General features: G+C 54.2%; 11 protein-coding genes across 11 annotated transcripts; 5 read left to right on the top strand and 6 right to left on the bottom strand.

The window, feature by feature from the left end:
• Nucleotides 1–210: 210 nt before the first annotated feature.
• On the top strand, nt 211–1,422 carry CLAFUR5_08094 (uncharacterized protein; the record flags this gene model as incomplete). The annotated part of the gene is made up of 2 exons (XM_047907242.1): nt 211–474; nt 529–1,422. 2 exons carry the CDS (start codon nt 211–213, stop codon nt 1,420–1,422), a joined length of 1,158 nt encoding a protein of 385 aa, XP_047759551.1.
• A 392-nt stretch (nt 1,423–1,814) lies between these two features.
• CLAFUR5_08095 (uncharacterized protein) lies at nt 1,815–2,215 on the top strand (the record flags this gene model as incomplete). The annotated part of the gene is made up of 2 exons (XM_047907243.1): nt 1,815–1,893; nt 1,944–2,215. The coding sequence occupies 2 exons, from the start codon at nt 1,815–1,817 to the stop codon at nt 2,213–2,215; spliced, it is 351 nt and encodes a 116-aa protein (XP_047759452.1).
• A 1,360-nt stretch (nt 2,216–3,575) lies between these two features.
• Nucleotides 3,576–4,301, bottom strand: CLAFUR5_08096 (uncharacterized protein; the record flags this gene model as incomplete). Its single annotated transcript, XM_047907244.1, has 1 exon — nt 3,576–4,301. One exon carries the CDS (start codon nt 4,299–4,301, stop codon nt 3,576–3,578), a length of 726 nt encoding a protein of 241 aa, XP_047759633.1.
• Nucleotides 4,302–4,795: 494 nt separating this feature from the next.
• Nucleotides 4,796–5,395, bottom strand: CLAFUR5_08097 (uncharacterized protein; the record flags this gene model as incomplete). The annotated part of the gene is made up of 1 exon (XM_047907245.1): nt 4,796–5,395. The coding sequence occupies one exon, from the start codon at nt 5,393–5,395 to the stop codon at nt 4,796–4,798; it is 600 nt and encodes a 199-aa protein (XP_047759553.1).
• A 502-nt stretch (nt 5,396–5,897) lies between these two features.
• On the bottom strand, nt 5,898–7,721 carry CLAFUR5_08098 (uncharacterized protein; the record flags this gene model as incomplete). Its single annotated transcript, XM_047907246.1, has 2 exons — nt 5,898–6,488; nt 6,537–7,721. 2 exons carry the CDS (start codon nt 7,719–7,721, stop codon nt 5,898–5,900), a joined length of 1,776 nt encoding a protein of 591 aa, XP_047759778.1.
• A 555-nt stretch (nt 7,722–8,276) lies between these two features.
• Nucleotides 8,277–8,567, bottom strand: CLAFUR5_08099 (uncharacterized protein; the record flags this gene model as incomplete). The annotated part of the gene is made up of 2 exons (XM_047907247.1): nt 8,277–8,485; nt 8,534–8,567. 2 exons carry the CDS (start codon nt 8,565–8,567, stop codon nt 8,277–8,279), a joined length of 243 nt encoding a protein of 80 aa, XP_047759777.1.
• Nucleotides 8,568–8,744: 177 nt separating this feature from the next.
• Nucleotides 8,745–9,562, top strand: CLAFUR5_08100 (putative prefoldin subunit 2; the record flags this gene model as incomplete). Its single annotated transcript, XM_047907248.1, has 4 exons — nt 8,745–8,781; nt 8,830–8,920; nt 9,284–9,476; nt 9,530–9,562. 4 exons carry the CDS (start codon nt 8,745–8,747, stop codon nt 9,560–9,562), a joined length of 354 nt encoding a protein of 117 aa, XP_047759942.1.
• Nucleotides 9,563–12,145: 2,583 nt separating this feature from the next.
• Nucleotides 12,146–13,256, top strand: CLAFUR5_08101 (Nuclear transcription factor Y subunit beta; the record flags this gene model as incomplete). Its single annotated transcript, XM_047907249.1, has 4 exons — nt 12,146–12,320; nt 12,706–12,816; nt 12,888–13,015; nt 13,095–13,256. 4 exons carry the CDS (start codon nt 12,146–12,148, stop codon nt 13,254–13,256), a joined length of 576 nt encoding a protein of 191 aa, XP_047759941.1.
• Nucleotides 13,257–14,151: 895 nt separating this feature from the next.
• CLAFUR5_08102 (uncharacterized protein) lies at nt 14,152–15,744 on the top strand (the record flags this gene model as incomplete). The annotated part of the gene is made up of 2 exons (XM_047907250.1): nt 14,152–15,398; nt 15,453–15,744. The coding sequence occupies 2 exons, from the start codon at nt 14,152–14,154 to the stop codon at nt 15,742–15,744; spliced, it is 1,539 nt and encodes a 512-aa protein (XP_047759940.1).
• Nucleotides 15,745–16,161: 417 nt separating this feature from the next.
• CLAFUR5_08103 (uncharacterized protein) lies at nt 16,162–16,629 on the bottom strand (the record flags this gene model as incomplete). The annotated part of the gene is made up of 2 exons (XM_047907251.1): nt 16,162–16,277; nt 16,341–16,629. 2 exons carry the CDS (start codon nt 16,627–16,629, stop codon nt 16,162–16,164), a joined length of 405 nt encoding a protein of 134 aa, XP_047759939.1.
• Nucleotides 16,630–17,551: 922 nt separating this feature from the next.
• On the bottom strand, nt 17,552–19,613 carry CLAFUR5_08104 (uncharacterized protein; the record flags this gene model as incomplete). The annotated part of the gene is made up of 2 exons (XM_047907252.1): nt 17,552–18,496; nt 18,558–19,613. 2 exons carry the CDS (start codon nt 19,611–19,613, stop codon nt 17,552–17,554), a joined length of 2,001 nt encoding a protein of 666 aa, XP_047759945.1.
• Between the last annotated feature and the right edge of the window lie 2,050 nt (nt 19,614–21,663).

Consider the following 21,663-nt stretch of genomic DNA (forward strand, 5'->3'; position numbering starts at 1 on the left):
ATTCTCGGTTTGCTACTGCTTCACGGAGGAGCTCGGCCTCATCAGCTTGAACGACTGCCTTCCCGCGGGCATCCAAGCCCGGGAGTCTGCTCTCGAGACGCCGCTTGTCCCAATCGGGATGTTTTCAAGAGCCGGGTCTAGCGCCGTTTGGAGGGGGATCTCTGGACATCAAACGCACTTTGACGCGCTGTTTTGGACACCCCAGCAAACATGGAGGACGAGCTCGCGCGCCTGGATGCCGAAAAGGCGAAGATTCTCAAAGAGCGAGGTGCATTCCTCGGTGGCGTAAAGCGTCGGCACGATAACGGGAGGCGTACTCTGCAGGCGCTGCGTTCTCGCCAAAATGCAGAGTATAGGATCACAGTAGGGATCGCGAACCAGAAATATCAGGCGAAGCTGGCAGATTTGACCACTAGAAGAGAAGAAGTATTGAAGAGCATCCCGGATCCACAGCTAGACGGCCTAAGTGACCTCGTAAGTCGTATATCTGGTATCCCTAACTACAAAAATCTGAACTAATCCAAGAAGGATGACGATGAATCTCAACCAGAGCGCCCTTCCGCCGAGCTTCCTCCACAGCCACCAGCTGTCCCGCCACTAGAGTCACCCATCGAGGCTCAAGATCCGCCTGAAAAGAGCGTACAAGAGGTTGATAATGGCAGTTCGAGTGGACATAGCCCGCCTGGAACATCAGTATGGGATGAGAATACGCGGGAAAGTAGCTCGCCAGCACAAGAGGAAGAGGACTTGGGTCTGAATCTCCCGGTTATATCACCACAAACGCGGGAAGGTGAATCGCTGAGCGGCGAATTTCCTACGGTGATCTACATGAAGGGCCACTTTCACGAGATCAAATGCCACAATTGCGGGACGAATTCCACCCGAAATGGCAAAGACTTCTTCCTAGGCGCCAGAGGCATACTCGACCATATCCGCATAGCACACGAAAGGCTGTATCCCAAGCACGACTTCAGAGAACTCGACGCCTGTATAGTCCGTACACTCGACCGCGAGGAGGTCCAGAAGCTCGAAAATGGCATTCAACCAGCCGATCCTCTCGTCAAGTGTGGTCCACAGCCATTCCAGCGGCCACAAATCCCGGATGCACAGCCCAAAATCTCACATCCCGACGTACCTGGAAACGTTATCCAAGACGAAGATGACGAGTGGTTCCGCATATCATGCAGAATCTACAGAGGCAATGCTGATGATGGTCTAGAATGGTACGACGGAGAGCAGGGATTGTGGGAACATATCTGGGACTGCCATCCGCAGATGTTGGGAGAGTATGATACTGAGACTTGGGACGTGCTGGAGGATGTCGGGCGTATCGCTTTCAAGGAGCCGTTGGAGGAGGGACAAGTGTACTCGATCTGTCAGCATGCAATGGAGAACCCACGACGGAGAGGAGTACAAATGTAGAGCGCGGAGAAGTGATTGTACTGGCGGTACTCCAGCGCCCGAGCTTGGCTATGTCATGGTACTCGAGCACGAGGTAATTGGGGTTCGGCGGCTTTTTTGTCACTGGCTGGCATCGGCGAGCACCACCGACCAGATGCACAGGAGTACGCAAGACTCCAGGAAAAGTACGTAGATGACTACGACAACGGATGTGCTCACTTTGTCTCTTTTGCCTCTGCAGTTCGATGCCCTCGTCCCACAAGTCAATCGAGCCATCGACAGCAAAGATCGTGACGTTCACTACAGAGGCAATACCGTCGAGCGAGCATACACCTTGTCCCCTCACACAACGCGTCCTCAAAAACGCAATAACCCTTCCCACAGCTGCGAAGACCTCGAAACCGCTCAACGCTATGGCTTCACCGCGCAAGGATCCCTCCCCTAGCCCGACACGAACCAAGGCTACATCGGGGAACAAGGCCACTCCCAAGAGTTCGACTTCGACTCCACCATGCTCTACAGGTCCTAACAGACATACCCAGTCCAACGCCCTACTTTCACCTGGACCAACGACGCGGTCCTGATCGGTCAGGAGGGACCTGAGATCGGTGCGAACAAGTTCGAGCTGCTTCCTAGTGAGATCAGGCTAGGGACGGGGAACGTGTTGGATTATTCTAGTCCGAAGATCAGCGAGGGGGATATTGCGAGGATCGCGCAGATGTATCCTAGTGCGGGTGGGAGTGAGGTGGCGGGGAAGAGCGAGTGGAAGGGGGGTTGGACGCCGATCAATATGGCGGCTGGGGCTCGGGCGTAGAGGTGGGTGGGATGGGGTGATCTGAGGGTAAAGGGAGTCCGTGTACCACAAAAGCAATGCTTACTATGCTTTTTACGACAGTTCGGATCTATCCAACGAATTCTCTTGCTCGTCCAATGCCATCGACGAATTGATCTCGTACTCCAGATAGACTACCCGTGGGCGCTTCACCGCTTCCAACATACTCACTGCGAGAGGCAGCTACAAAGTGAGATTGAACGGCCTGCTCAACTTCACTCACGCAGAGTCTCAGCGCGCTGCGACCATTTACAAACTCGCCAACCTCGTACAAATGCCCTGACGCGCTTCGTATACTCACTCCGGTGACGCCTGGCCTGCCACTACAGCGTGCTTCCGGCAATACGGGATTTGATTCACGGTGCGTATCTCGCGCGCAACGCCTCACATTCTTGGGACCTCATCCCGACCACAGCTTGAACGAAGTCGGCGCCATTACAGTCCGCTCCCTGTTTTCGAGTGGCACAGAAGCTCCAGCGTCTACTTGAACTAGACGATCGCGTTCTCGAGTGTGGCCCGCAGCCACTTCATAGGTCGCTGATGTCTGTCGCGAAGCTAGGTATCGTACAATGTGACGTGCTCGCAGACGTCGTGCAAGACGAGCATAGCTAGGAGGTCCAGATCATAAGAATGTCCCGCGCAGGCAACGTCGACCACGAGTCCAGAGGGTGCGATAGAGAGTGGGATCAGTCGAAAGGTGGCTGTGAAGACACGTATCATGATGCGGGTGAATCAGAGAATGTGGCGAAGGACAGGCGGAGGGCAGTCTGCGCAAGTGTAAAAGTGTCAGCTGGAGGCTGACCACAATCATGGTTGCGATGGTTGGCGTCTGCCTGAGGGGGCTGGGTCATCTCGTGGTATGGGCACACTCGGTGCAATGGAAGCCATGCCTAAAGAGCCACTTAATGGCAGTATTGATCTTCTGACGTCGCTCGCCAACCCGTCAGCGCCCTACCGCTTCGATGGTACAGTCACCGAGTCCCACTAACAAGGCCCGGCCGTATGACCTGGTCATCTGTCTGCGCTTCGTCTTGCGGTGGGCTGAGCTGACGCGATGCGCTCACGTACTTCGACCTCTGCAGTACCTGCTGTACGACCGTGGAGCGCCTCCAGACATGCGTCATGTCGTTGTTAGTACGTGCGCGACCTTCTGCTCAAGCGAACCTCACTCTATGGGCGGCGCCTCTGTGCGTTGACGCTTCGATCCTATGAGACTACGACGCACGTCACAGAGTCCAGCTAAGTAGCTCAGTGTCGCGCTTTCTCTTGGACAGTTGAAGCGCAAATCTGTGCAGATGAGCCGTTCTTCATGTGCGAATACAGTGCTGACAGAATTCCTCCTTCATGCTACAGCCTCATTTCGAACCTTCAGATTCTCAACTTCCCTGTTGCGCTTCCCTTTCGCCTTCCGATTTCTAACAAAGATCCAGATAGCAGCAGCAAGAGACGGCGAGCCGATCAAAACAAAAGCCGTAACACAAGCCCACCACCTCGGATTACCATCGTTGATCTCCTTGATGTTCATGCCAAAGATGCCTGTAACGAGCGTGAGTGGCAAGTAGACAGCGGCAATCAACGTCAACCACATCCCTCGTTCTGCTAAGTCATTGGCTGACTGTGCAAACTTATTTGCTTGTGCGGCGAGCGCATTTGATTGTTCCGCGAGTTGGGTTGAACGTGCAGAATCTTGGAGGGTGATGGTTCCGACCAAGACTGGCCCAAGGTTGAACAGGAACTCCTCAAGTGGCTCAATCTCGTCTGCGAGCTCGTCAATGTACCAATCTAGAGTCATATCTTGCCTCTTGAAGCCTGCGCCATCTTCTTTCCGGCTCAGATGTCTCATGGATGGCCAATGTTTGATGAAACCCGTCAGGTCAGCATTGATCGCGGCGGCTTCTTGTCTCGCGAGGTGCCATTGACTTAGGATATCACGGCGTAATCCAGAAGGTCGGAGGACCTCTTCATAAGCCATAACTCGGGCCTGTTCCTGCAGTGTATGCAGATTGGCGTCTAGCGCAGCGAACACCAGGCTGTCCCAAAAGTGCGGGTGATCTTCAGAAGTCAACATTTCGTGGAACCATTTAGTCGATACAGTCCTTCTCTGAAATTTACTGTCGAGCAACGTGTCATCGTAGTCTCGAATGGATACTCTGATCCTCTACGTCTCGGAGCCGCCATGGGCTGGCAAATCTCCCGCCGGTTTGTGTCGGGACAGCAAGAGCGGCAGGCTGACGGGCGATGGCTCGCCATCCTGGAGGCTCACTGGCCAGATAGCATTCTTATGCATGAAACGTCGCAGCCTGCTGGCGTTACTCCTTGCCTGTGGGTATGGCACCTCCGTTGAGCCAACTGTAAGCATTAGATCTGGAAGAAGTCAGCTCAGTCCACTAGCACATGGCGGCTAACCCTCACAATTTGTACCCTGCAGCCGACACACTGATATAGGTATGTCATCCCCTTTGCAGAGCTCCTGCGTCTTTCTATGGCTCCGCCATGATTGCATCCGACCGCAGAGCACGTGCCACTCCTCTGGCATGCTATTCCATTTCTCGGGTCGACCGCTCATCCATTGGTAGCCCAGTGGCTGGAGGTGCACCGAATCGAAAGATGCTCTGTAATGTAAGCTGGATGAACCTGGTAGCGATCAATTAGGACCTCCACCCAGCGAGGATCAACATCTTCGACGACAATTAGATCCGGCTCGTCGTCGTCGTCACTCTCACGATAATGCTGAAATATGTCGTCGACATCCTCGAGGTCAAGTCCAGAACGTATCTTCAGGTCACCAGGTCGGTGTACGTAGCAATCATTATCGCGTCCATAATGAGTAACACCACAAGGTGCCGCATCACGCCTATCGTCGAAGAAGGCTTTCTCAATGGTGGACCCTGGGTGGAAGAATTCTTTCATCTTCGAGCGATAGTCAAGTCGTTGCACCTGCCGCGTCAAAACGTCTATGGGAGGCTTGCGTACATATCCAGGGGACACAGCATTGAGCAGCGAGTCCAACAATTTGGGTAACTCGTCGGGGGCGAAGAGATTGGTGGTTGGTCTCGAAAATGTTGCTTCGACCGAAGGCGTGTTCACCGGAGTTGCTTCTACCGGCGTAGCTTCCCGTGGCGTGCTGTCACCCGGCTGATCAGCTGTGACTTCTTCACTCATAGTCCTTATGTCCAAATCCTCTGTGTACCACGTCCTTGTTAGATGTAGGACTTAGTACGTCGTGATAAAGTGTGTCTGATGAAGCGTGTGTCATTGCCATGTGTTAAAGCCTTCTTTCTCTTGCCTTCCATCAGGACACACTTGGCCCGAGTCCAGAAAGCTATATCTTCATTGTAAAGCTGCAGATCAGTGCTTAAAGTTTGCTTCCATTGCTACGTTCCTCTGCGGGTGCAGTCTTTCGATGCCACGGGAAGGAGAAGAAGTGCTCACTTTCAACGAGAAGAGAGGGGGGGGGGGGGAGGAACGTCACAGTGGTACGGTCGAGCGCTGCGCGGGATGTGACTCGAAAGGGAAGCCCCCAGGCTGCGGAAACGCTACATCTTTGTGAAGTTGGTTCCCGTTCCATTATATTGGGATAAGGGCGCGCCGTGGCAGCGCATCTGCACTGATGTATCAGTCTGTCTCGACACCTCAGTAAATGCCACAAGCCCAGCAGATCAATCTAGCATCTACTGCCTTTCAGCTGCTGATCGACCTGCCATCCATACTTATTCGCCTCTTGAACCACACTAGCCAAACGTGACCGAAACTCAGAGATGTGATATTGAGCAATCTTGTTAGTCGCCGAGGGGTGATACAGCGCGAGGGTCGGGCGCTGTGGCAAGACACGACAAGCTTTGCGCAACAGCTCGATGCCCTCTTGTTTGCGCATGACATGTTCTTCGGCGTCAGCGGCACTAATTAATTGGCGGTTGTTGCTGTATGTTCCCGTCCATCGATCTGTATTGATCCCGTGCTCCAGTTCCAGGGATAGGCTCTCAAGTCTCCCGCCTTTGGTGAGAGCATGTACACACGATCGAACGGCAGAGAGTAGTCTATCACGATCGGAAGGCTGAACGACGCCGAGACGTGACGCCGGGGTCGTCAAGTCGAGGATCGCGCCCTCGACGTAGTCGTCGTGGATGCCCCGATGCCAGAGAGGAACGTGGATGGAGATGCTGCGGATGCGTCGGACATTGGTAGGTCCGACGGTGGCGAGGAAAGATTCCAGCTGCATCCAGGCAGCTGTGGGCCATGGGAAGGCGAAGGTGTTCTGGCCAAGTCAGCAAGAGGACAACTTCGAAGTATCGGGTCCACCTACCTCGCAGTAGAACACCGTGACTGCACGTCTATGGACCTCGCGAGACACTCGAAGCAGCCCCGTAGTAAGCCCTCTGCCCGGCCCACGAAGCTTACGAGTCTTGTTGCCACGAACCTCCAGGGCGTCTTTGAACTTGCTGCAGTCGGACTTCATGAGTCTGACATCTTCCAACAGCTTTGTCCATTCCACTGGCACCGTGTAAGACCCTCCGCTAGCTGGCAGTGTTTCGGTGGCGACAGGGATACGGCAATGCCCGTGTACAAAGGGCCGAAGCCAGGTGAAGTCGATCGTGATGGGGCTGTCCTTGACAAGCAGCAAAGATAAGATTCGATCCTGGACCCGTCCCGGCAGCCTGGTAAAAGGGAATGGCTTGGCGTGCTGAGGAGAGCCCGATGGGACATTGACGGCGGCGCGTGGCGTGCGCTCAGAGCCACGCCCTGCATCAACGCTGTCACCGATCTGTGGAATGTAGCGATCCACGTTGGCGAGGCGCTCGTTCCGCCGTCGTGCCACCAGGTCTTCGTACACAAGATCATCCTTGCTTGGGTCCCACTGCCGGCGTACGGCATTTTGTAGAGAGCTTCTGTTTTGATTGTCCCGGCCGCTATGCAAGCGATTGGCCTGATGTGCGTAGGATCTGGCGCCAGACTTCACTGAAAGTTGTGAAGATGGCTCGCGTGGAGTTCCTGTGAGCTCAGCCATGGAGTATGCGGCGCGGGAAACATCCGAGGACCGCGAAGATGGCCTACCTGGAGTCGACTTCATGCGTACCTCGATGCTGTTTGCCCCAGTACGATCGTCGAAAGGTCTCAGGGAGTTCCAAGGCTGGAAGGAGTCCTTGTCACCTCGTTCATGGTTAGAGAGAAGCTCAAATCGTGCCGGATGCACACCATCACTGGCGGCGCTGGCACGACGTACGCTCTCAGATGAGTCGCTGATCTTGACCCGCTTGGAAGGAGTGGGTGAGGTTGGTGCTGTCCGCTTGCGCAGGCGAGGGTCGAGGATAGGAGTAGGTGAGGTGTCCATGGTGGTGGCACTCGGTGCTGGGCTGGAAGGGCTGGACGCAGTGCTTGTTTGATCTGATGTTGCTGCTGCCGCCGCGAATATTGAGGCGGAGTCGATGAGCTTGTCTAAGTCTCGGTAGTATTGTTCTCGATCAGTGTGATACATCTCGACAGGATCCATAGTCGTAGTCCATCGCGTGCTGGTGGTCACGAGCAGCGTTTGCAGCGGAAGGTGCAGATGCTTGTACGGAAGTTGCTATGAGCTTCTACCGATCTAGATCGGGAAGTTGCGTTAAGTGGGTCTCCACCGTTTGTTATGCGGCATCAATGCTCTCGACCTCGATCGCTGCGATCAAGTCTATGCGCTCAGCAATGTCTCCCAGCTGGCAGCAAGATGGCCGGCTCCTAGATCGCACGACTGACATGTCCTTTACATACAACATTGGCCCTCCCCCGTGAGCCCGCACATCCCCGAGCGGCCCATTGTGATGCTTGCAGTCTGGTGAGCTCTGTCAATCATGCCGCCAGCCAGACACGCATACACTGCGCGTCGTGCAGCATTGTTTTGGCGCAGCGGAGCGGCCATGCAGGACGCAACATGTACCACGATATGATGCTTCTCCTGTTCTTATGGGCCTCGAATCTTGCATCTCTGCAACGACAATTTTTCGATTGCGCCTTGGCGAGTGGAGTGATGTGTACTTCTTCCTCGTTCTTCGTGTATACTTTCGTCCCTTCATGAGTTCTCATCGATCTCTGCCCAGACCTTCTTCATGTGCTCTCTCTTCTTCTTGGCCTCTTCCCTGTTGGCCGCAGTCCGCTCGAGCCTAGCTCTCCGCAAGCACATATTCATCTCCTGCTTCTTGTCACTGCACATCCCTATAGCCTTCCACATGAAGCCTTTCGCGTGGCACTCTTCGAGGGCGATCATGACCGCTTCACAGCCTAGATATCGTCAGTGACAGGGGTTGCGACCCGTATAATAGAGCTTACCAGTCTGATCTTCGCGATGCAAGTGAGGATGCATGATGGCTTACTACGGAACGATGAAGTGCTATGGATGTATTGTCAAGGTCATTGCCACGATCGTGAAGTCGATGAAGCATCCATCGATTCCAGAACGCTTACTCAGCGGAAACTTCCGCACGTGCTCGCAGCCACCACTTCTTGCCTTGCGTGTCGACCTCTTCAACGACATCCGACAATGTCGCAACAAGCCATCTCAGCGAAGAAACAGCAAGGTATACTTAATCTGGCGCGGTGTCATTGTCCATACTGACAAAGACCAGAGCTGCAAGTCCAATACTCCAACTACAAGGAAACGCTCCAAGCAGTCGCGCAGAAAATCGGCGACGTCGAACAGGAAGCCGAGGAGCACAAGTGAGTACATCGAATCCAACAATCTCGACATGAATACTGGCCACGCACACCAATGTAGCGGTGGCTCACCGCCAATCGGACTACTTCATCTTGCTTGAAGCGATATCATCCTTCTTGATTGGCCAACTGAACCTTCGTTCACCGCCACTATCTCAATGAGGCGGGACGCACAGTGCCGAGTTCCCCAAGGTGTACTTGGAGTCTGCAACAACATACCGACCGTGCATTGCCCTTCTAGCCCATATGTAGTACCTGCAGAAGCGCTCTTCCATGACCAAACTTCCAGGCCATGCGACATTGACCCATGACTCCGGTTCATGCTTTGCATATGCATAAACGAAAAAGAGGCTGACGAGAGCACAGACTTGTCTTAGAGACACTCACGCCTCTTCCTGGTGATCGCAAATGCTTCCGGATGATCAATGGCGTTCTTACTGAAAGGACGGTCAGCGATATCTTGCCGACTTTGCAGACGAATGCGGGTGGCTTGAAGAAGGTCCTGGAGGATCTCGTCAAGCAATATCAGAATAAGCAGACCGAGATGGAGAAGTGGAAGGCGAGTCACACGACCCGGGGAAGATCATGCACAGCATACTGACAAGCATGCAGAAGAAGAACAATATCCAAGTGGTTCAGCAGTAGCTCTGACCTCGTTACAACCCACAGCGCGATGACATCCTTTGATCGGAAAAGTCAGACCAGCATTCACAATGACAGTACCGAGATACTTTCGGCCCGGAGAATACATTATCGGACAATCAATATGTGTTGCACAAGCGGTCTGGAAAGCCTACGCTCTTGTGACCACATGATTCTTCGCCCTGACTCATCGATTGTCCCGCGACGGTATTTCCGATGAACAGACCGCGCTGCCAGCACCGCCGTCGAAGATCACGCAAGGACAACTCGAAGGTATTTGGGTTGGATATTGCCGCCGCGAGAAATCCTCTGCCATGCCATGAAGAGGCTTAAGCGCAAGCCCGCCGTCGACCATGGAGGTGGCATTCCGGTCTTGCATACTTTCATTCAGGCGCATGTGCGATAGCGATGCTTATGTCCAGGTCTGAAGTGTGGCAGCCAGATCCGCTGCAGTCTCGAAGTAAGGATGTCAAACCATACTTTCCGAGAAGAAAGAGATTACAATCGAATTCCATCGCTTCAGAACTTCCGTTACGCTCACATCACGTGTTTAGCAATGTCATTGACATGTACCTACATCGTGCCTCAACAACATCCAAATCAGCACATCATGATCAACAGGTGCGGTCCACATTGATTGGTCGAGAGCAGTTCACATCTCAGCGTCACACGACATCGAGATGAGTGTCACCCGATAGCTACGGCATGCCTTTTTGATTGACACACCCCATGCGCTGTCCCGTCTGCTGCGCAATGACAGCTCCCATGAATCCACTGAAATGTCATCTTGCGCAACACACCCTCAGCGCACATCGCTAAAGGTGGGAGAACCACTGCAGCGGGAGAAGTAAGCATGTAGCCCATGCAAGATGTGCTGGCCCGTTGCGTTAGCCTACAGTGGTCCGCCTTGCGCAGGCCCAATACTTGAGGCCCAAAGCGAGGCCAGCGTGATGATTGGATTCCAGAAGCTGTCAGGAACAGCCTCTCAACGACTGGTTAGCTGGACGTCAGGTCGCAAATTGACAGGGCTTTCACAATGACTGTACTGTAATGCATGTCAAATCCTGGCGCAAGAGAGCTACAACTGTGAGCTGAACACGATAGAATGGCGTTACCACCACTGTGTGCCTCTTTTACTTGACAGCGCATCGTCTGCACGCTAGAATTGAAAGGATGCGTAGCCTGTGGGGGAGGGAACAGCGCACAAAGTCTTCCAGATCATGACTCCATCAATGACCACGGGCGTTGGGTTGGGCGCTCCTGCAGCTCTCTCAATCGCAGCGCGGGATGAATTGTGTCCCGGCATTGCCCTGCTCATTCGAGGCACGACAGCCTTCAGACTGCAGAGAACAAGTCGCATATTCCCTGCGATGCGGACGCATTTATCACAATCCTCAGACGAAACACACGTCGAGTGAAGGGTGAAAGTGTGAAGAGTTCATCTCGAAGATGACGTCTCGGGCCTGTAGACTAGAAGAGCGGAAGAACATTGAAGTGCTTTTCCCTCTCATTGGTCACATTGACAGGGCAAGCGCGAGGGATTGGCGGCTCGCGCCTTGCTGGCCATTAAAGAATGCAGCACCACTTTCCTGACGGTGGAAGGCCCAATCATCACATTCTCCATTCACCCCGATTTTTCTCATAGGCCAAGCACGGCTGCCAGCTTCCCTTGTGCGGAGTCGCGATAGTTTGGGGTGCCGCAGCAACGAACGCGTCTGACGAAGGCCCGCCGCAGCGCAGGCCAGCAGAGCAGATAATACCCCCTAAGCCCACCGCATCCGATCCGGGTCCAGAGCACGCGCGCATTGCGCCATCGTGTGGGTGTTGCAGTGCTGTCATTGGGCGTCAACGTCAACGACAACGAAACGACAACGTCAATCGTGGCTCGTTGGACGTTTGCTGAGTAGCTGCATCGGACTTGCTGCTGCTGCGACTGTTGCTTGTGTTGCGCCGAACGATCGCAGCTGGAAGCTTTGCCCTCTCCGGCGCCAAGACCCGCGCGCTTTCCGCCACACCAGCGCGTGCCCGCCACCAGCATCCATCGACAGATCGCATAGTAGAGGAGTCGGCCTGCAGTATACCGCCAGCAGCAAGCAGCCAGGTCCAGGCCCGTCCACAGGCATAAGCTCATTCACCAACAGGCGAACGCGCCATCGTCTGCCCCTCCGCCGCAGAGGATCGTCGGAAGGTGCCCGCGCTGCAATAACTCAACACCTGCACGCGCTTTCTTCACCGCCGCGCCCCAGGCTCCGTAGCGCAGGACGGGTTTGGTGCAGTGGTCGACTGTCCCGTCACCAAGCAAGTCGGGGAGGGAGCTAGCTACAAATCTAATACCCTTTTGCGTGGCGACAAGACCGCCCACCCTCGGCCCTAGTCGTCAAACACACCGACTCCACTGCAGCACACTACGACCGATTCTTTCGTGGTGCCTTTACGTGCCGGTGCCCGGCAACGCGATTCCATCTGCACACCGTACACGCTAGTCGGTGGTACTGCAGCACCAGGGGTCGACGTTGACGTGGTGGCCAGCGAATCATTGACAGCTCACACGTACCGAAGCGGTAAGGCACGTCCAGCGCTCATAAAATGTCGGCCTCCCCAGAACATGAGGTCGAAGCCGAACCGGCGGCCACTGGATCGCCCAACGACAATGAGAACCAGCCGACGGACGAACAGAACGAAGAAGGCATGAGTCGACCAGAGGACGTCGGTTATGATTTCGAGGTCAAGGAGCAGGACCGATGGCTGCCCATAGCAAATGGTGAGTCGATGCTGTCCCCGTCGTTGTTGCGTTGCGTCTTGTAGCACCTTGCGTCTCACGACCCTGCGCGCTGGAATCCTTGTGTACCGTCCAATTTGTGCGCTGCTGTCCTTTGACACCTGCACCGCGACGGATGCTGCTGGTTACTGGCGTCGCTTCTCGCCCACATATAACGTTGTCTGCACGGCCATCGAATCAGAGCACTCTTCGCCCGCCAACGATCTGCAGCATCCGTCTCGCCGCTGCCGACTGGACGACCAAATCAAGGCCAGCATGCCATCTTCATCCCCGCAATCGTCGTCGCCGCCACAGTCACAGCAGCGCGCAAAGAACCCGAATCGCAGAAACTTCGATCAGGATGCTAACATACATAACTTTGCTCCAGTCGCGCGAATCATGAAGACTGCACTGCCCGAGAATGCCAAAATAGCAAAGGAGGCCAAAGAGTGCATGCAGGAGTGTGTTAGCGAGTTCATCAGCTTCATCACGAGCGAGGGTACGTACTTCTTCCTAGCGCCATCGAGCGGCGGCTATTAGTGTTTCCGCAAGCGCTAAGATCTGAGACAGCTTCCGAGAAGTGCCAGCAGGAGAAGCGCAAGACCGTCAATGGCGAGGACATCCTCTTCGCCATGACTTCTCTCGGCTTTGAGAACTACGGCGAAGCGCTGAAGATCTACTTGGCAAGGTACCGAGAGGTATGTTCTGAAACTCGCAACACATATTGCACTGTCCCCATATATCTTATCTCATATATATACTAACCCTCACCCCAAGAACCTCGTCGCTCGAGGCGACCAGAAGCCCGCCGCTGCCGGTGGCGCTGGCAACTCGGTCACTTCGCCATCTTACGACAATGCCAACCACAACGCCCTTGGACTGGAAGCTGATGGCACCAACGACTTTGCGTACCCGGGGCAAGGTGCTGACAGTTATTGAAGGAAACTGCTGCGGAATGCTCAAGTGCTGCAGCAAAGGCCAAGGCGAAAGGTGACGCACACGCAATCCGCCGCGGTTCTGGAGGCACCAACGCTAGCGCGCAGGGACAGGTGTCCACGCAAAGCGACGACGATGAAAGTGACATGGGCTTGCGTTCCGACCTAGAGTGAGCCCGATTGGCGTTCTAAGGCGAATCCGGAGTTGAACAGGTATTTTTCCAAAGACATGCGATGAGAAGTTTGGGCCGGAGCATGCGATGGCTAGATGTACATGCTTGGGGGAGACATGAATCAGCCATGGGATCAGGGATGGCAACAACAACAACAACAACAACAACAACAACAACAACAACAACTTTTAGACTATGATGCTGCTCACGCAGGTAATTGCTGTAAAACTACGAAGCTGGTATGCCCATGAGGCAGGGCAGGGAGAGGGAGGAAGAGGACTAGCTTGTCTAGCTGAGAAATGAAGTTTCATATGTTTTACATGCTCGTCGACCATTTCAATGCATCGTCTATCGCTCGATTGTGAAGGGAGGGAGTGGTTGAGTCTTTCGGTTCTGGTCGCGTGATATCGCGGAGTCGCGTGGCCGGATAAGGTCGGCGCTAGGCGCGTCGAGTTCCTGTCACCACTTCTCGAGACTCGAGGTGAGCTTGCCATTCGAGTATACATACACTCACTCGAACTCATGTGATGGATGTGTTTTGCTAACAATTAGCGAATGACTTCCGAGATGAGACTACTGGCTGGACTACTCACCACTCTCTCGTTAGCTTGCCGAAGTCGTCACCACGTGCTTGCCCCGTGAACGTCCGGCCACACGACCAGCTCCAATACACGACCTGGCCCGCTGCCTGGTCAGGCGACCGTACGATTCACCTTCGAGACGACTATGGCCACACGGCGTCAGGGTCTTACCAGACATGCTCCTGCCCTGCTTAGGAAGGTAGCTGGGAAAGAGCATGCTTCGGACGAGAATCACGAACCCGAACTGGAGGCATTGTGTCAAAAGCCGAAGGTGCAACGAATAGACAAGGTCGAAAAGGTGTATCCTTCACCAGCAACTACAGCAAGCGGGAGTAGTTCTCAGGCGCAGGCAATGGAGAATGGGTCGGACGCCGAGCCTGAGAGCGATGACGATCTGCCGACTTTCAAGGTACTCGCGGACTTCAAGAAGCCTACAGTTACCAGCATTGAAGCTGTGAAAGATGGCGAATTGACGAAGTTCAGGATGCCAGGAGCACTGGGCAAGGAACAGGAAAAGAAGGGCAATGCCTCAGACGATGAGTTCGACAATGAGCCTGACTGGCTGGCAAGCTCGCAGCCTAAGTCTAAGAAGCGGAAAGTGATGCCAGCGACCAATATACACGCAACAGCAGGAGGCTCGAGACCTGGTGTGAAGTCCGTCAAGGTCTTTGGATCAGCGGGTCAGAAAAGGGAACAACGGCTCAAGTCCGACGAAGCGAAGAAGAAGCTGAAGGAAAAGGAGAAGTCCAGATTCAAAACTGCCACCGGGGTGTCGTCACCAGGAGAGATTTCCCCAGCTGTTGCCTTCAAGCTACCACAAAGGAACGCCTCCGAACTCTTCACGAGTAGTTCTGCAGACAGCCCCGTACGATTCGCAACAGCAGGCGCCGAAAGATCAGACCTGGATGAGCTCGAGTCGCTCAGCGATCTGGACGAGAAGGCCATCTCTACGATTGAAGAGGGGAAACAGTTCCTCCCACCACCCAAACCCTATGTGTCTACCCACAAGTGTGAGCACTGCGAGCAAGACGTGGAGAAGCTTCTGTATGAAGAGTTTCTCGACACGCATCACAAATCTGGTAAGGAGCTCGACTTCAAATGGCAAAGAAGGTTTTGCACACATCACAAAAAGTCCAAAGCAGAAGCTCTGTGGAAAGAACGAGGTTACCCGCAAACGATTGACTGGAGAGGCCTCCCGCGAAGAATGGGGAAGCACGATGATTTCTTACGGCAGATCTTGAGAGACGAGCAAGAGTCTGTGCATCGGAAAGCGCTGCAACGGCAGCTTGCCCCAGGTCGAAGATCGAAGAACATCGGACAGATGGTGATGGACAAGAATGTGAAAGCTGGTACATTGGTTGGCTACTATGGTCCGAGAGGCCAGAAAGCAATGTTCGTCTATCCCTTTCCTTCACCGCCTGCCTACCCCTGTACTGACATCTCCAGGGTCGACCACATCATCGATAACCTCTCCGATGATATTCGCGAGCAAGCGATCAACGACGATATCGTCATGGCATCCGGCGCACAAGGTGGCGTGTCGGGCTTTGTGCAGTGTGTGCTGGTCCCACATCTTGCGGAGATGTTGATCAAGGAAGACTTGTTTTTGACTCACGAATGGGAAGCGGAGGTTCGCGATGTTATTGCTGAGAGTGGCGAGCTTGGCGAGCTGATGAATCCGGAGACTGAGGATGAGATCAAGGAGGTTGATGATGACGCTGACGATGATGAGTTATGATGTGCGGTGTCGATATATCGTTGGCCTTCGAGAGGTTTGGCGGATGCCGTTGTGTATGCTCGCTTCGCTGGACATATTGTATGCTGTATGGCGGCTGTCATGGCCGGCGTACATTTCGACCATTCCCATGCCCGTCCCGTCTCTTCTGCTCCCACTGCCCAGCTCTTGACCTTCATCATCACGCGCATCTCGGATCTTGCGCTCATTCCTCGTGGCAGGCATACATCGTCCAGAGAGCGAAGAGGTTGCTCCTATGCGTTGCTTTCTCCCGCCTTCCCACGCCGTTCCCTTCCCCTGATAACCTTTGTGCACATCTTGGTCTCTTGTCCACACATCACCTCCTTCTCCTGTGTTCTATGCTTCGGCCTGATCTCACACCCTTCTCGTGCATGCTGAACCCACGAACGTGTCTTAAGCTTAATTTCCACTCAGATCCTCTATCCGTCTCAACATTCTCGAGTGTCTATCAACCTCTTCCTGTATATCCTTGATCTTCAGCTTCTCCAAGTCTAGATTCATTTCCTTTCCATCTTCTGCAATCGAGAATTAGCCTCGTTGATCCCTCCCTGTGCCTCCTGCGTCTTGAGACAACTTACTAAACTTCAACCCCAAAAACACCGGCGTAGCAGCCTGTGCTTTCGGCAACATTTTGACGTCGATGGCCATGGTTGAGCGGGCATTGGGTGGGAGTAGGGCGAGGAAGTTGCGGGCGGTTTTGCCGGAGCGCGCGTTGAAGGGTGAGAAGGTCGTGGTGACGCCGGTGAGGTATTTCGTTATCATTGTGGCGGTGGAGATGCGTGGAGGGTGTGGGTGGTGTTGGAGGAGGTGTTGGAGATGCGGTGTTGCTTCGGGAGAGCCAAGAATGGAGCGGAGACAAGTCCGCATGGGAAGTGAAAGGTATCACCAGAAGTGTAGTCTGTCCCTCGTCTTCAGCACGAAGAACAGCTACCTCCTAGGATCGCTGCAGCATGCCTGATCATGCTGAATGGTACGACAGTGGAGCATTCGAGACGGCTGAGATCTGGTCTCGACGACAAACAGGCATGATTTCAGACCATCAATACTTTTGTACGCCCTTCCGGACCAGAACAGGCGCATTGCTGACAGCGCATCGGCGGGTACCTGGCAGTGTTACCGTGACCACCGTGCTCACAGCGATATGCTGGACTGATCTCTCTTTCTTCTCGCATGGTCCACAGCCTCTACAACAACTTTCGCCATATCCACCACGCGTCTTCTGGCCACGGTGCCACCACGATACAACCAGCACATTGTTCATCGTCACGCGAGCCATCGGCAGCCGCGCGTCCAATAGCAATCTCGCCTGCCGGTCGACGCGCTTGTGGCGTTGTCTAAAAACATCTTCAACGGCCCCTAATCGAGGCTTAGCCACTGAGCCTCCCATACTTCGCCTTCAGCCGTGCCATGCGGACGACATGTCTCTTCTTGGCTCAGAAGGATGGACTACTGTTTCCGACTGTCACAATAGAAAGAGATTTGTGTCCCGGGGGTATCTTGACGTTGTCCTTCATCGTCACTTCTGCTTCTTCCCCTGCAAACACGCATACATTGAAAACGGATGGCTTTCCAAAGGCCGGAATGTAAACGAGCGTCGCATGTCCATGCATATGTGTGTATGTTCCATCTCCCAACACCGTGTAAAAGGAATGACAGTCTTGCTAGTCTACACCTCCTTCTTTTCTTACTCGGTCTAAGAGGTCGACGACCAGTGAATGCTTTCTGGAATCCACTTCCGAACGTGCTCCAGCACATCACGTCCTGTCACATGTTCTCGGTCAAGCATCATCTAGAAATCGCCACCACCGGTGGAACCTCCTCCTCCTCCGCCAACTCGTCCTTGGGCCTGGACTCTAGCCTCGTCAAGAGTCCCCCCATTGGCCTCGCCAGCAAGACTGTTGGCATTGAGATTGGCGTTGAGACGACCTCCGCCTCCAGGTCCGAACTGACCACGACTGGCGGTGTCAAACTGGTTGTTAATACCTGCACCGAGAGCTTGGTCGAAATCGTTGGAGTCTGTGCCGGCGTTGAAGTTGCGGCCATTGCCAGAGCCAGAGCCGGAGCCTTGGCGCTGAGAGGTCGAGAGGCGAGCGCCACCGCCGCCTTGAAGAAATTGGACGTTGTTGGTACCTTGACGGGAGGATTGTGGTGGTATGTCGCCGAATCGGTCTGTACCCACATCCTTTTGCTGGAAGAGGTCTGAATCCTCAGAGTCCTCATCTTCTGGTTGGAGCTGGTCTTCGTCGTCTTCGTCTTGGCTCTGATCCTGATCTTGAGGACGGTTGTTCTGGAAGTTGGCCATGCCGCCCATTGGACCACCCTGACCACCAGAGGTCTGGAAGTCGTTTCCATCACGATCAGTGCATTGGAACCCGGTGTCGAGGGCGTTTGCGAGGGAGTCGAATTCTGTCTCGAGCTTGATGGCTTGGATTGTGTTGCCGGTTGGCACGCCGGAGGCTGGACCTGGGCCAGAGAGACCTGACGGGCGGATATGGCTGGAACTTGAGCCGGAGCCGGAGCCTTGGACTGAGGCGCCGCCTTGCAGTTGAGAGCTGCCAGCACCGATGCTGCCACTACCACTGCCGCCGGCGCTGAACTGGCTTTGACTCTGAAAGGAGCCCTGAGCACCGCCACGGCGGAGAGTGAAGAGGTTGAAGCCCTTGACTGGGAACTGACCGCTGCCAACGGAAGCGAAGTTCCAGTACCAGACGACTTGGTCGCAGAAGACGAGGACCTGTTGCAATCATGTTAGCATCCTCGAAACAAACTCACGATGATCATGCTCATGAGCATACCTTGAGCGTTTGAATCCCCCTGAAGGGCGGTGCGTTAAACATCCCGTCAATCCACTCCTGCTTACTCTCCGCCGCAATCGAATCAGTATCACCATTGTCGCCCTCACCCTCAAGAGTATTGATCGAGGACGAGATCCCAATGTAATCCTCAGCAATGATTTGCTCGGCAGTAGCTTGAGCATCACCAATGTCAGAGCCCTGGCGGTTGAGGACTCCGATGAAGCGACGGACGAACTGGTTGACTTCTTGCCGGGAGACGCATTGACCGCCGATCTGGCTTGGGTTGGAAGCTGGGCCGAAGTTGTTGTTGCTTTGGGGAGACCCAATGCCGCCTGGGCCGATCCCGCCAATGGGGCCTGGGCGGGATTGAGGGTAGTTGCCGGAATGGGCACCGATGCCGCCGGGGCGGATGCCGTTGTTGGAGGTGGATTGACCTGGGCGTTGGCGGTTGTTGGAGTTTTGCTGGGGAGAGAAATGGTTCTCGTTCTCATCTTCAGGCTGCTCCTCGTCGTCCTCTTCGTCTTGATCTTCCTCATCCTCGGGTTGCTGCGGGTCCTCTTCGTCTTCAGGCTGATCCTCATCTTCACTCTCTTGGTCATCCTCCTCTGGCATAATGCCGTTGTTGGCAGGACCTAGTCGCTGGCGGTTGTTGCCCTTCTGTGGCCGCATGTTATTGGTACTGTCTTGAGGCCGGCGATTTTGCTGAGGAGAGATCTCATCCTCTTCGTCTTGCTGAGATGGGCGCCCATTTGAGTCGACGTTGACGTTGTTAGTCGAGCCGTAGCTCTGTGGACGAGGGCGGTTGTTGGAGCCCCTGTTGCCAGATACGGCATCTACTTCGTTCTCATTCTGCTTGGGGTCTCCTGAGAAATTTGGAGCGCCATTGTGTTGCTTTTGGTAAGGCTGTGGCCTCTGCTGTCTCTGAGGCGAGTTCTCAATGTTGCCATTGGTGTCCTCATCTGTCTGAGCATAGGATGGAGGTCTTGGGGCCTGCTGAGGAAGTGCAGCAACTGCCGAAGCAAGCGCAATGACAGAAAAGAGTGTGCATGTCTTCATTGTTACGAAAGAGTGACGGGATGAAAAAGAAAGGCCAGTCGAAGGATCGTTCAGGTGGCTTCAGTGAGTGAGAGTCTTGCTGTCAGAGTCGCTCTTTCCGACGCTCGTATATCGCCATGGCCGGCTGACAAAGGTGTGATGCACATGCTCTGAGCATACTCACGGTGTCCATGACCACTGTGTGAGAGTCTCACGGATTCCTGGTACTCACCCGGGCGCAGACAGCTGGGCATACACCGTTGGAAAGCATCACGTTCTGCCGGTAAGTTGAAGGTGCATCAAAAGCTTGACGTGTATCTCATCACGAGCTTGGCCCTTGGTATGTGGTTGACCTTGCGATTGCCCTCCAAGATCCTGGTAAGCTGACTTGGCGCTGTTGCGTTCGAACATCTGGTAGTGATCTCCAACAGATCTCTCGATTTGCTGCCAGCAAGCTCGAGTTCACTCTTATGTAGCGATCGCTGCATTGTAATCGACGCACAGCGCGGATAACAGCGACAAAGTTGATGTCTTTACATAGGAAAAGGTTCCAAGACGTTGTTTTAAACTTCGCCCCTGTAACACAGCTGAACTCGATGTGGCCCATGCACATGGCTCTGAAACTTGAACAACGTCTGCGACGCTTACAGTCGTCGCATATCCATGCTCAGACTTGTGATGTGGACTGCAGAAAGATGAATGCTCGAATCACAGGGTGTCACGTTAGAGGCTGCCACGTGGCCTTCATGCGGCAGTCGACAGAACATTTTGGTACTCCATCAGCCTCCATGACAGGTCCAGTGCGATTCATCTCTGTGAGTACCGCTTGGAGATCCTAGATGACTTGAGTTATGTCGCAATCTTATGCTCTATACGTAGACTCGTAAGGTCGTGCTCCGTGATTAGCTACATGACTGCCATTTCTTCAGCCAGACTTCGACATATCGTTCAATGAGGCCCTCCTCAACTGGGTTGCCAACAGCGCCTAGAGATTGCGCATCATGTACCGTTCGGATGGTCTCAGACGTCAGTTCGGAAGGCTCGTTGTCAGTCCGGGATGCGGATGCTATCGGAGCCTTGCCATATTTGCCTTGCCAGAAATCAAAGAGCTTGCGGCTTGGGTTCCTCTCAACATCTGCATCGCTCTTGGCAAGTCGCTCGAGCCATTCAGCAGGACTAATAATCTCGAACGGCGGAAGTTTGCTACGTTTGAGCGCAGGTAGCAATTGCGTTCGGAAGTCGAATGTCTTTGGGTTGACGAGGTGATAGACAAGCTCTGGATCTGCATGCGATATGACTCGTGACTCGTCAAAGCTGCTCGAGGGGAGAACAAGCTCGACTATTGCTCTTGCGCAAAGATCGACTGGGAGCCAGCTTGGGCGTTCATCGAGCTCTGGGAGACATCCAGTGGTGAGCGCACTTCGCACCATTAGTGCTATAGCTTCTGTCTCATTCCAGTCTGCACTGCCAGTATCGCCACTCAGCTGCCCGATTCTCAGTACTCGGGAGTGCATGCCGGTCTTACGCATCGCGTTGCGTGTGATGTGTTCAGTAACAAGCTTGCTACGTCCATAGCCCATGCGCTGGGCATGGTTGAGATCCTCAACAGCCGTCTCGCAGATTGTGGCCAGCTTTGGTGTGCCACTTGCAGCGCTGACACTACTGCAGAAGTAAAAGCTTGCTGGTTGCGGAAGTCTTCCACGGAGACATAGGTTGATGAGATTGTAGGTTCCGCGAATGTGTTGAGCCTCAAAGCTCCGTACTCCAAGGTTGAAGTTTACGGCCCATGCCGAGTGAATCACACTTGTGAGAGTGCTCAATAGGTGCTCTAAGTCATGTGCTCGGAGCCCAGAATTAGGCTGGCTGAGATCAGATGGCACTGCGTGTATCTTTGAGTCCTCTTCATCAGTGAGCTGGATTGCTCTCGTTGCCAGCGACTTGATGAGACGCGCCCCTGCTGCTGCTGGACCTGGTGCTCGGACCAAGGCCCATACTTCGGCGACATTCTTTTGCTTCGCCAACTCTGCAACAATGAATGCTCCCAGATTGCCAGTGGCACCGGTGACGAGTA

This window comes from Fulvia fulva, chromosome 3 (assembly GCF_020509005.1).
Source record: "Fulvia fulva chromosome 3, complete sequence".
Classification (NCBI taxonomy): Eukaryota; Fungi; Ascomycota; class Dothideomycetes; order Mycosphaerellales; family Mycosphaerellaceae; genus Fulvia; species Fulvia fulva.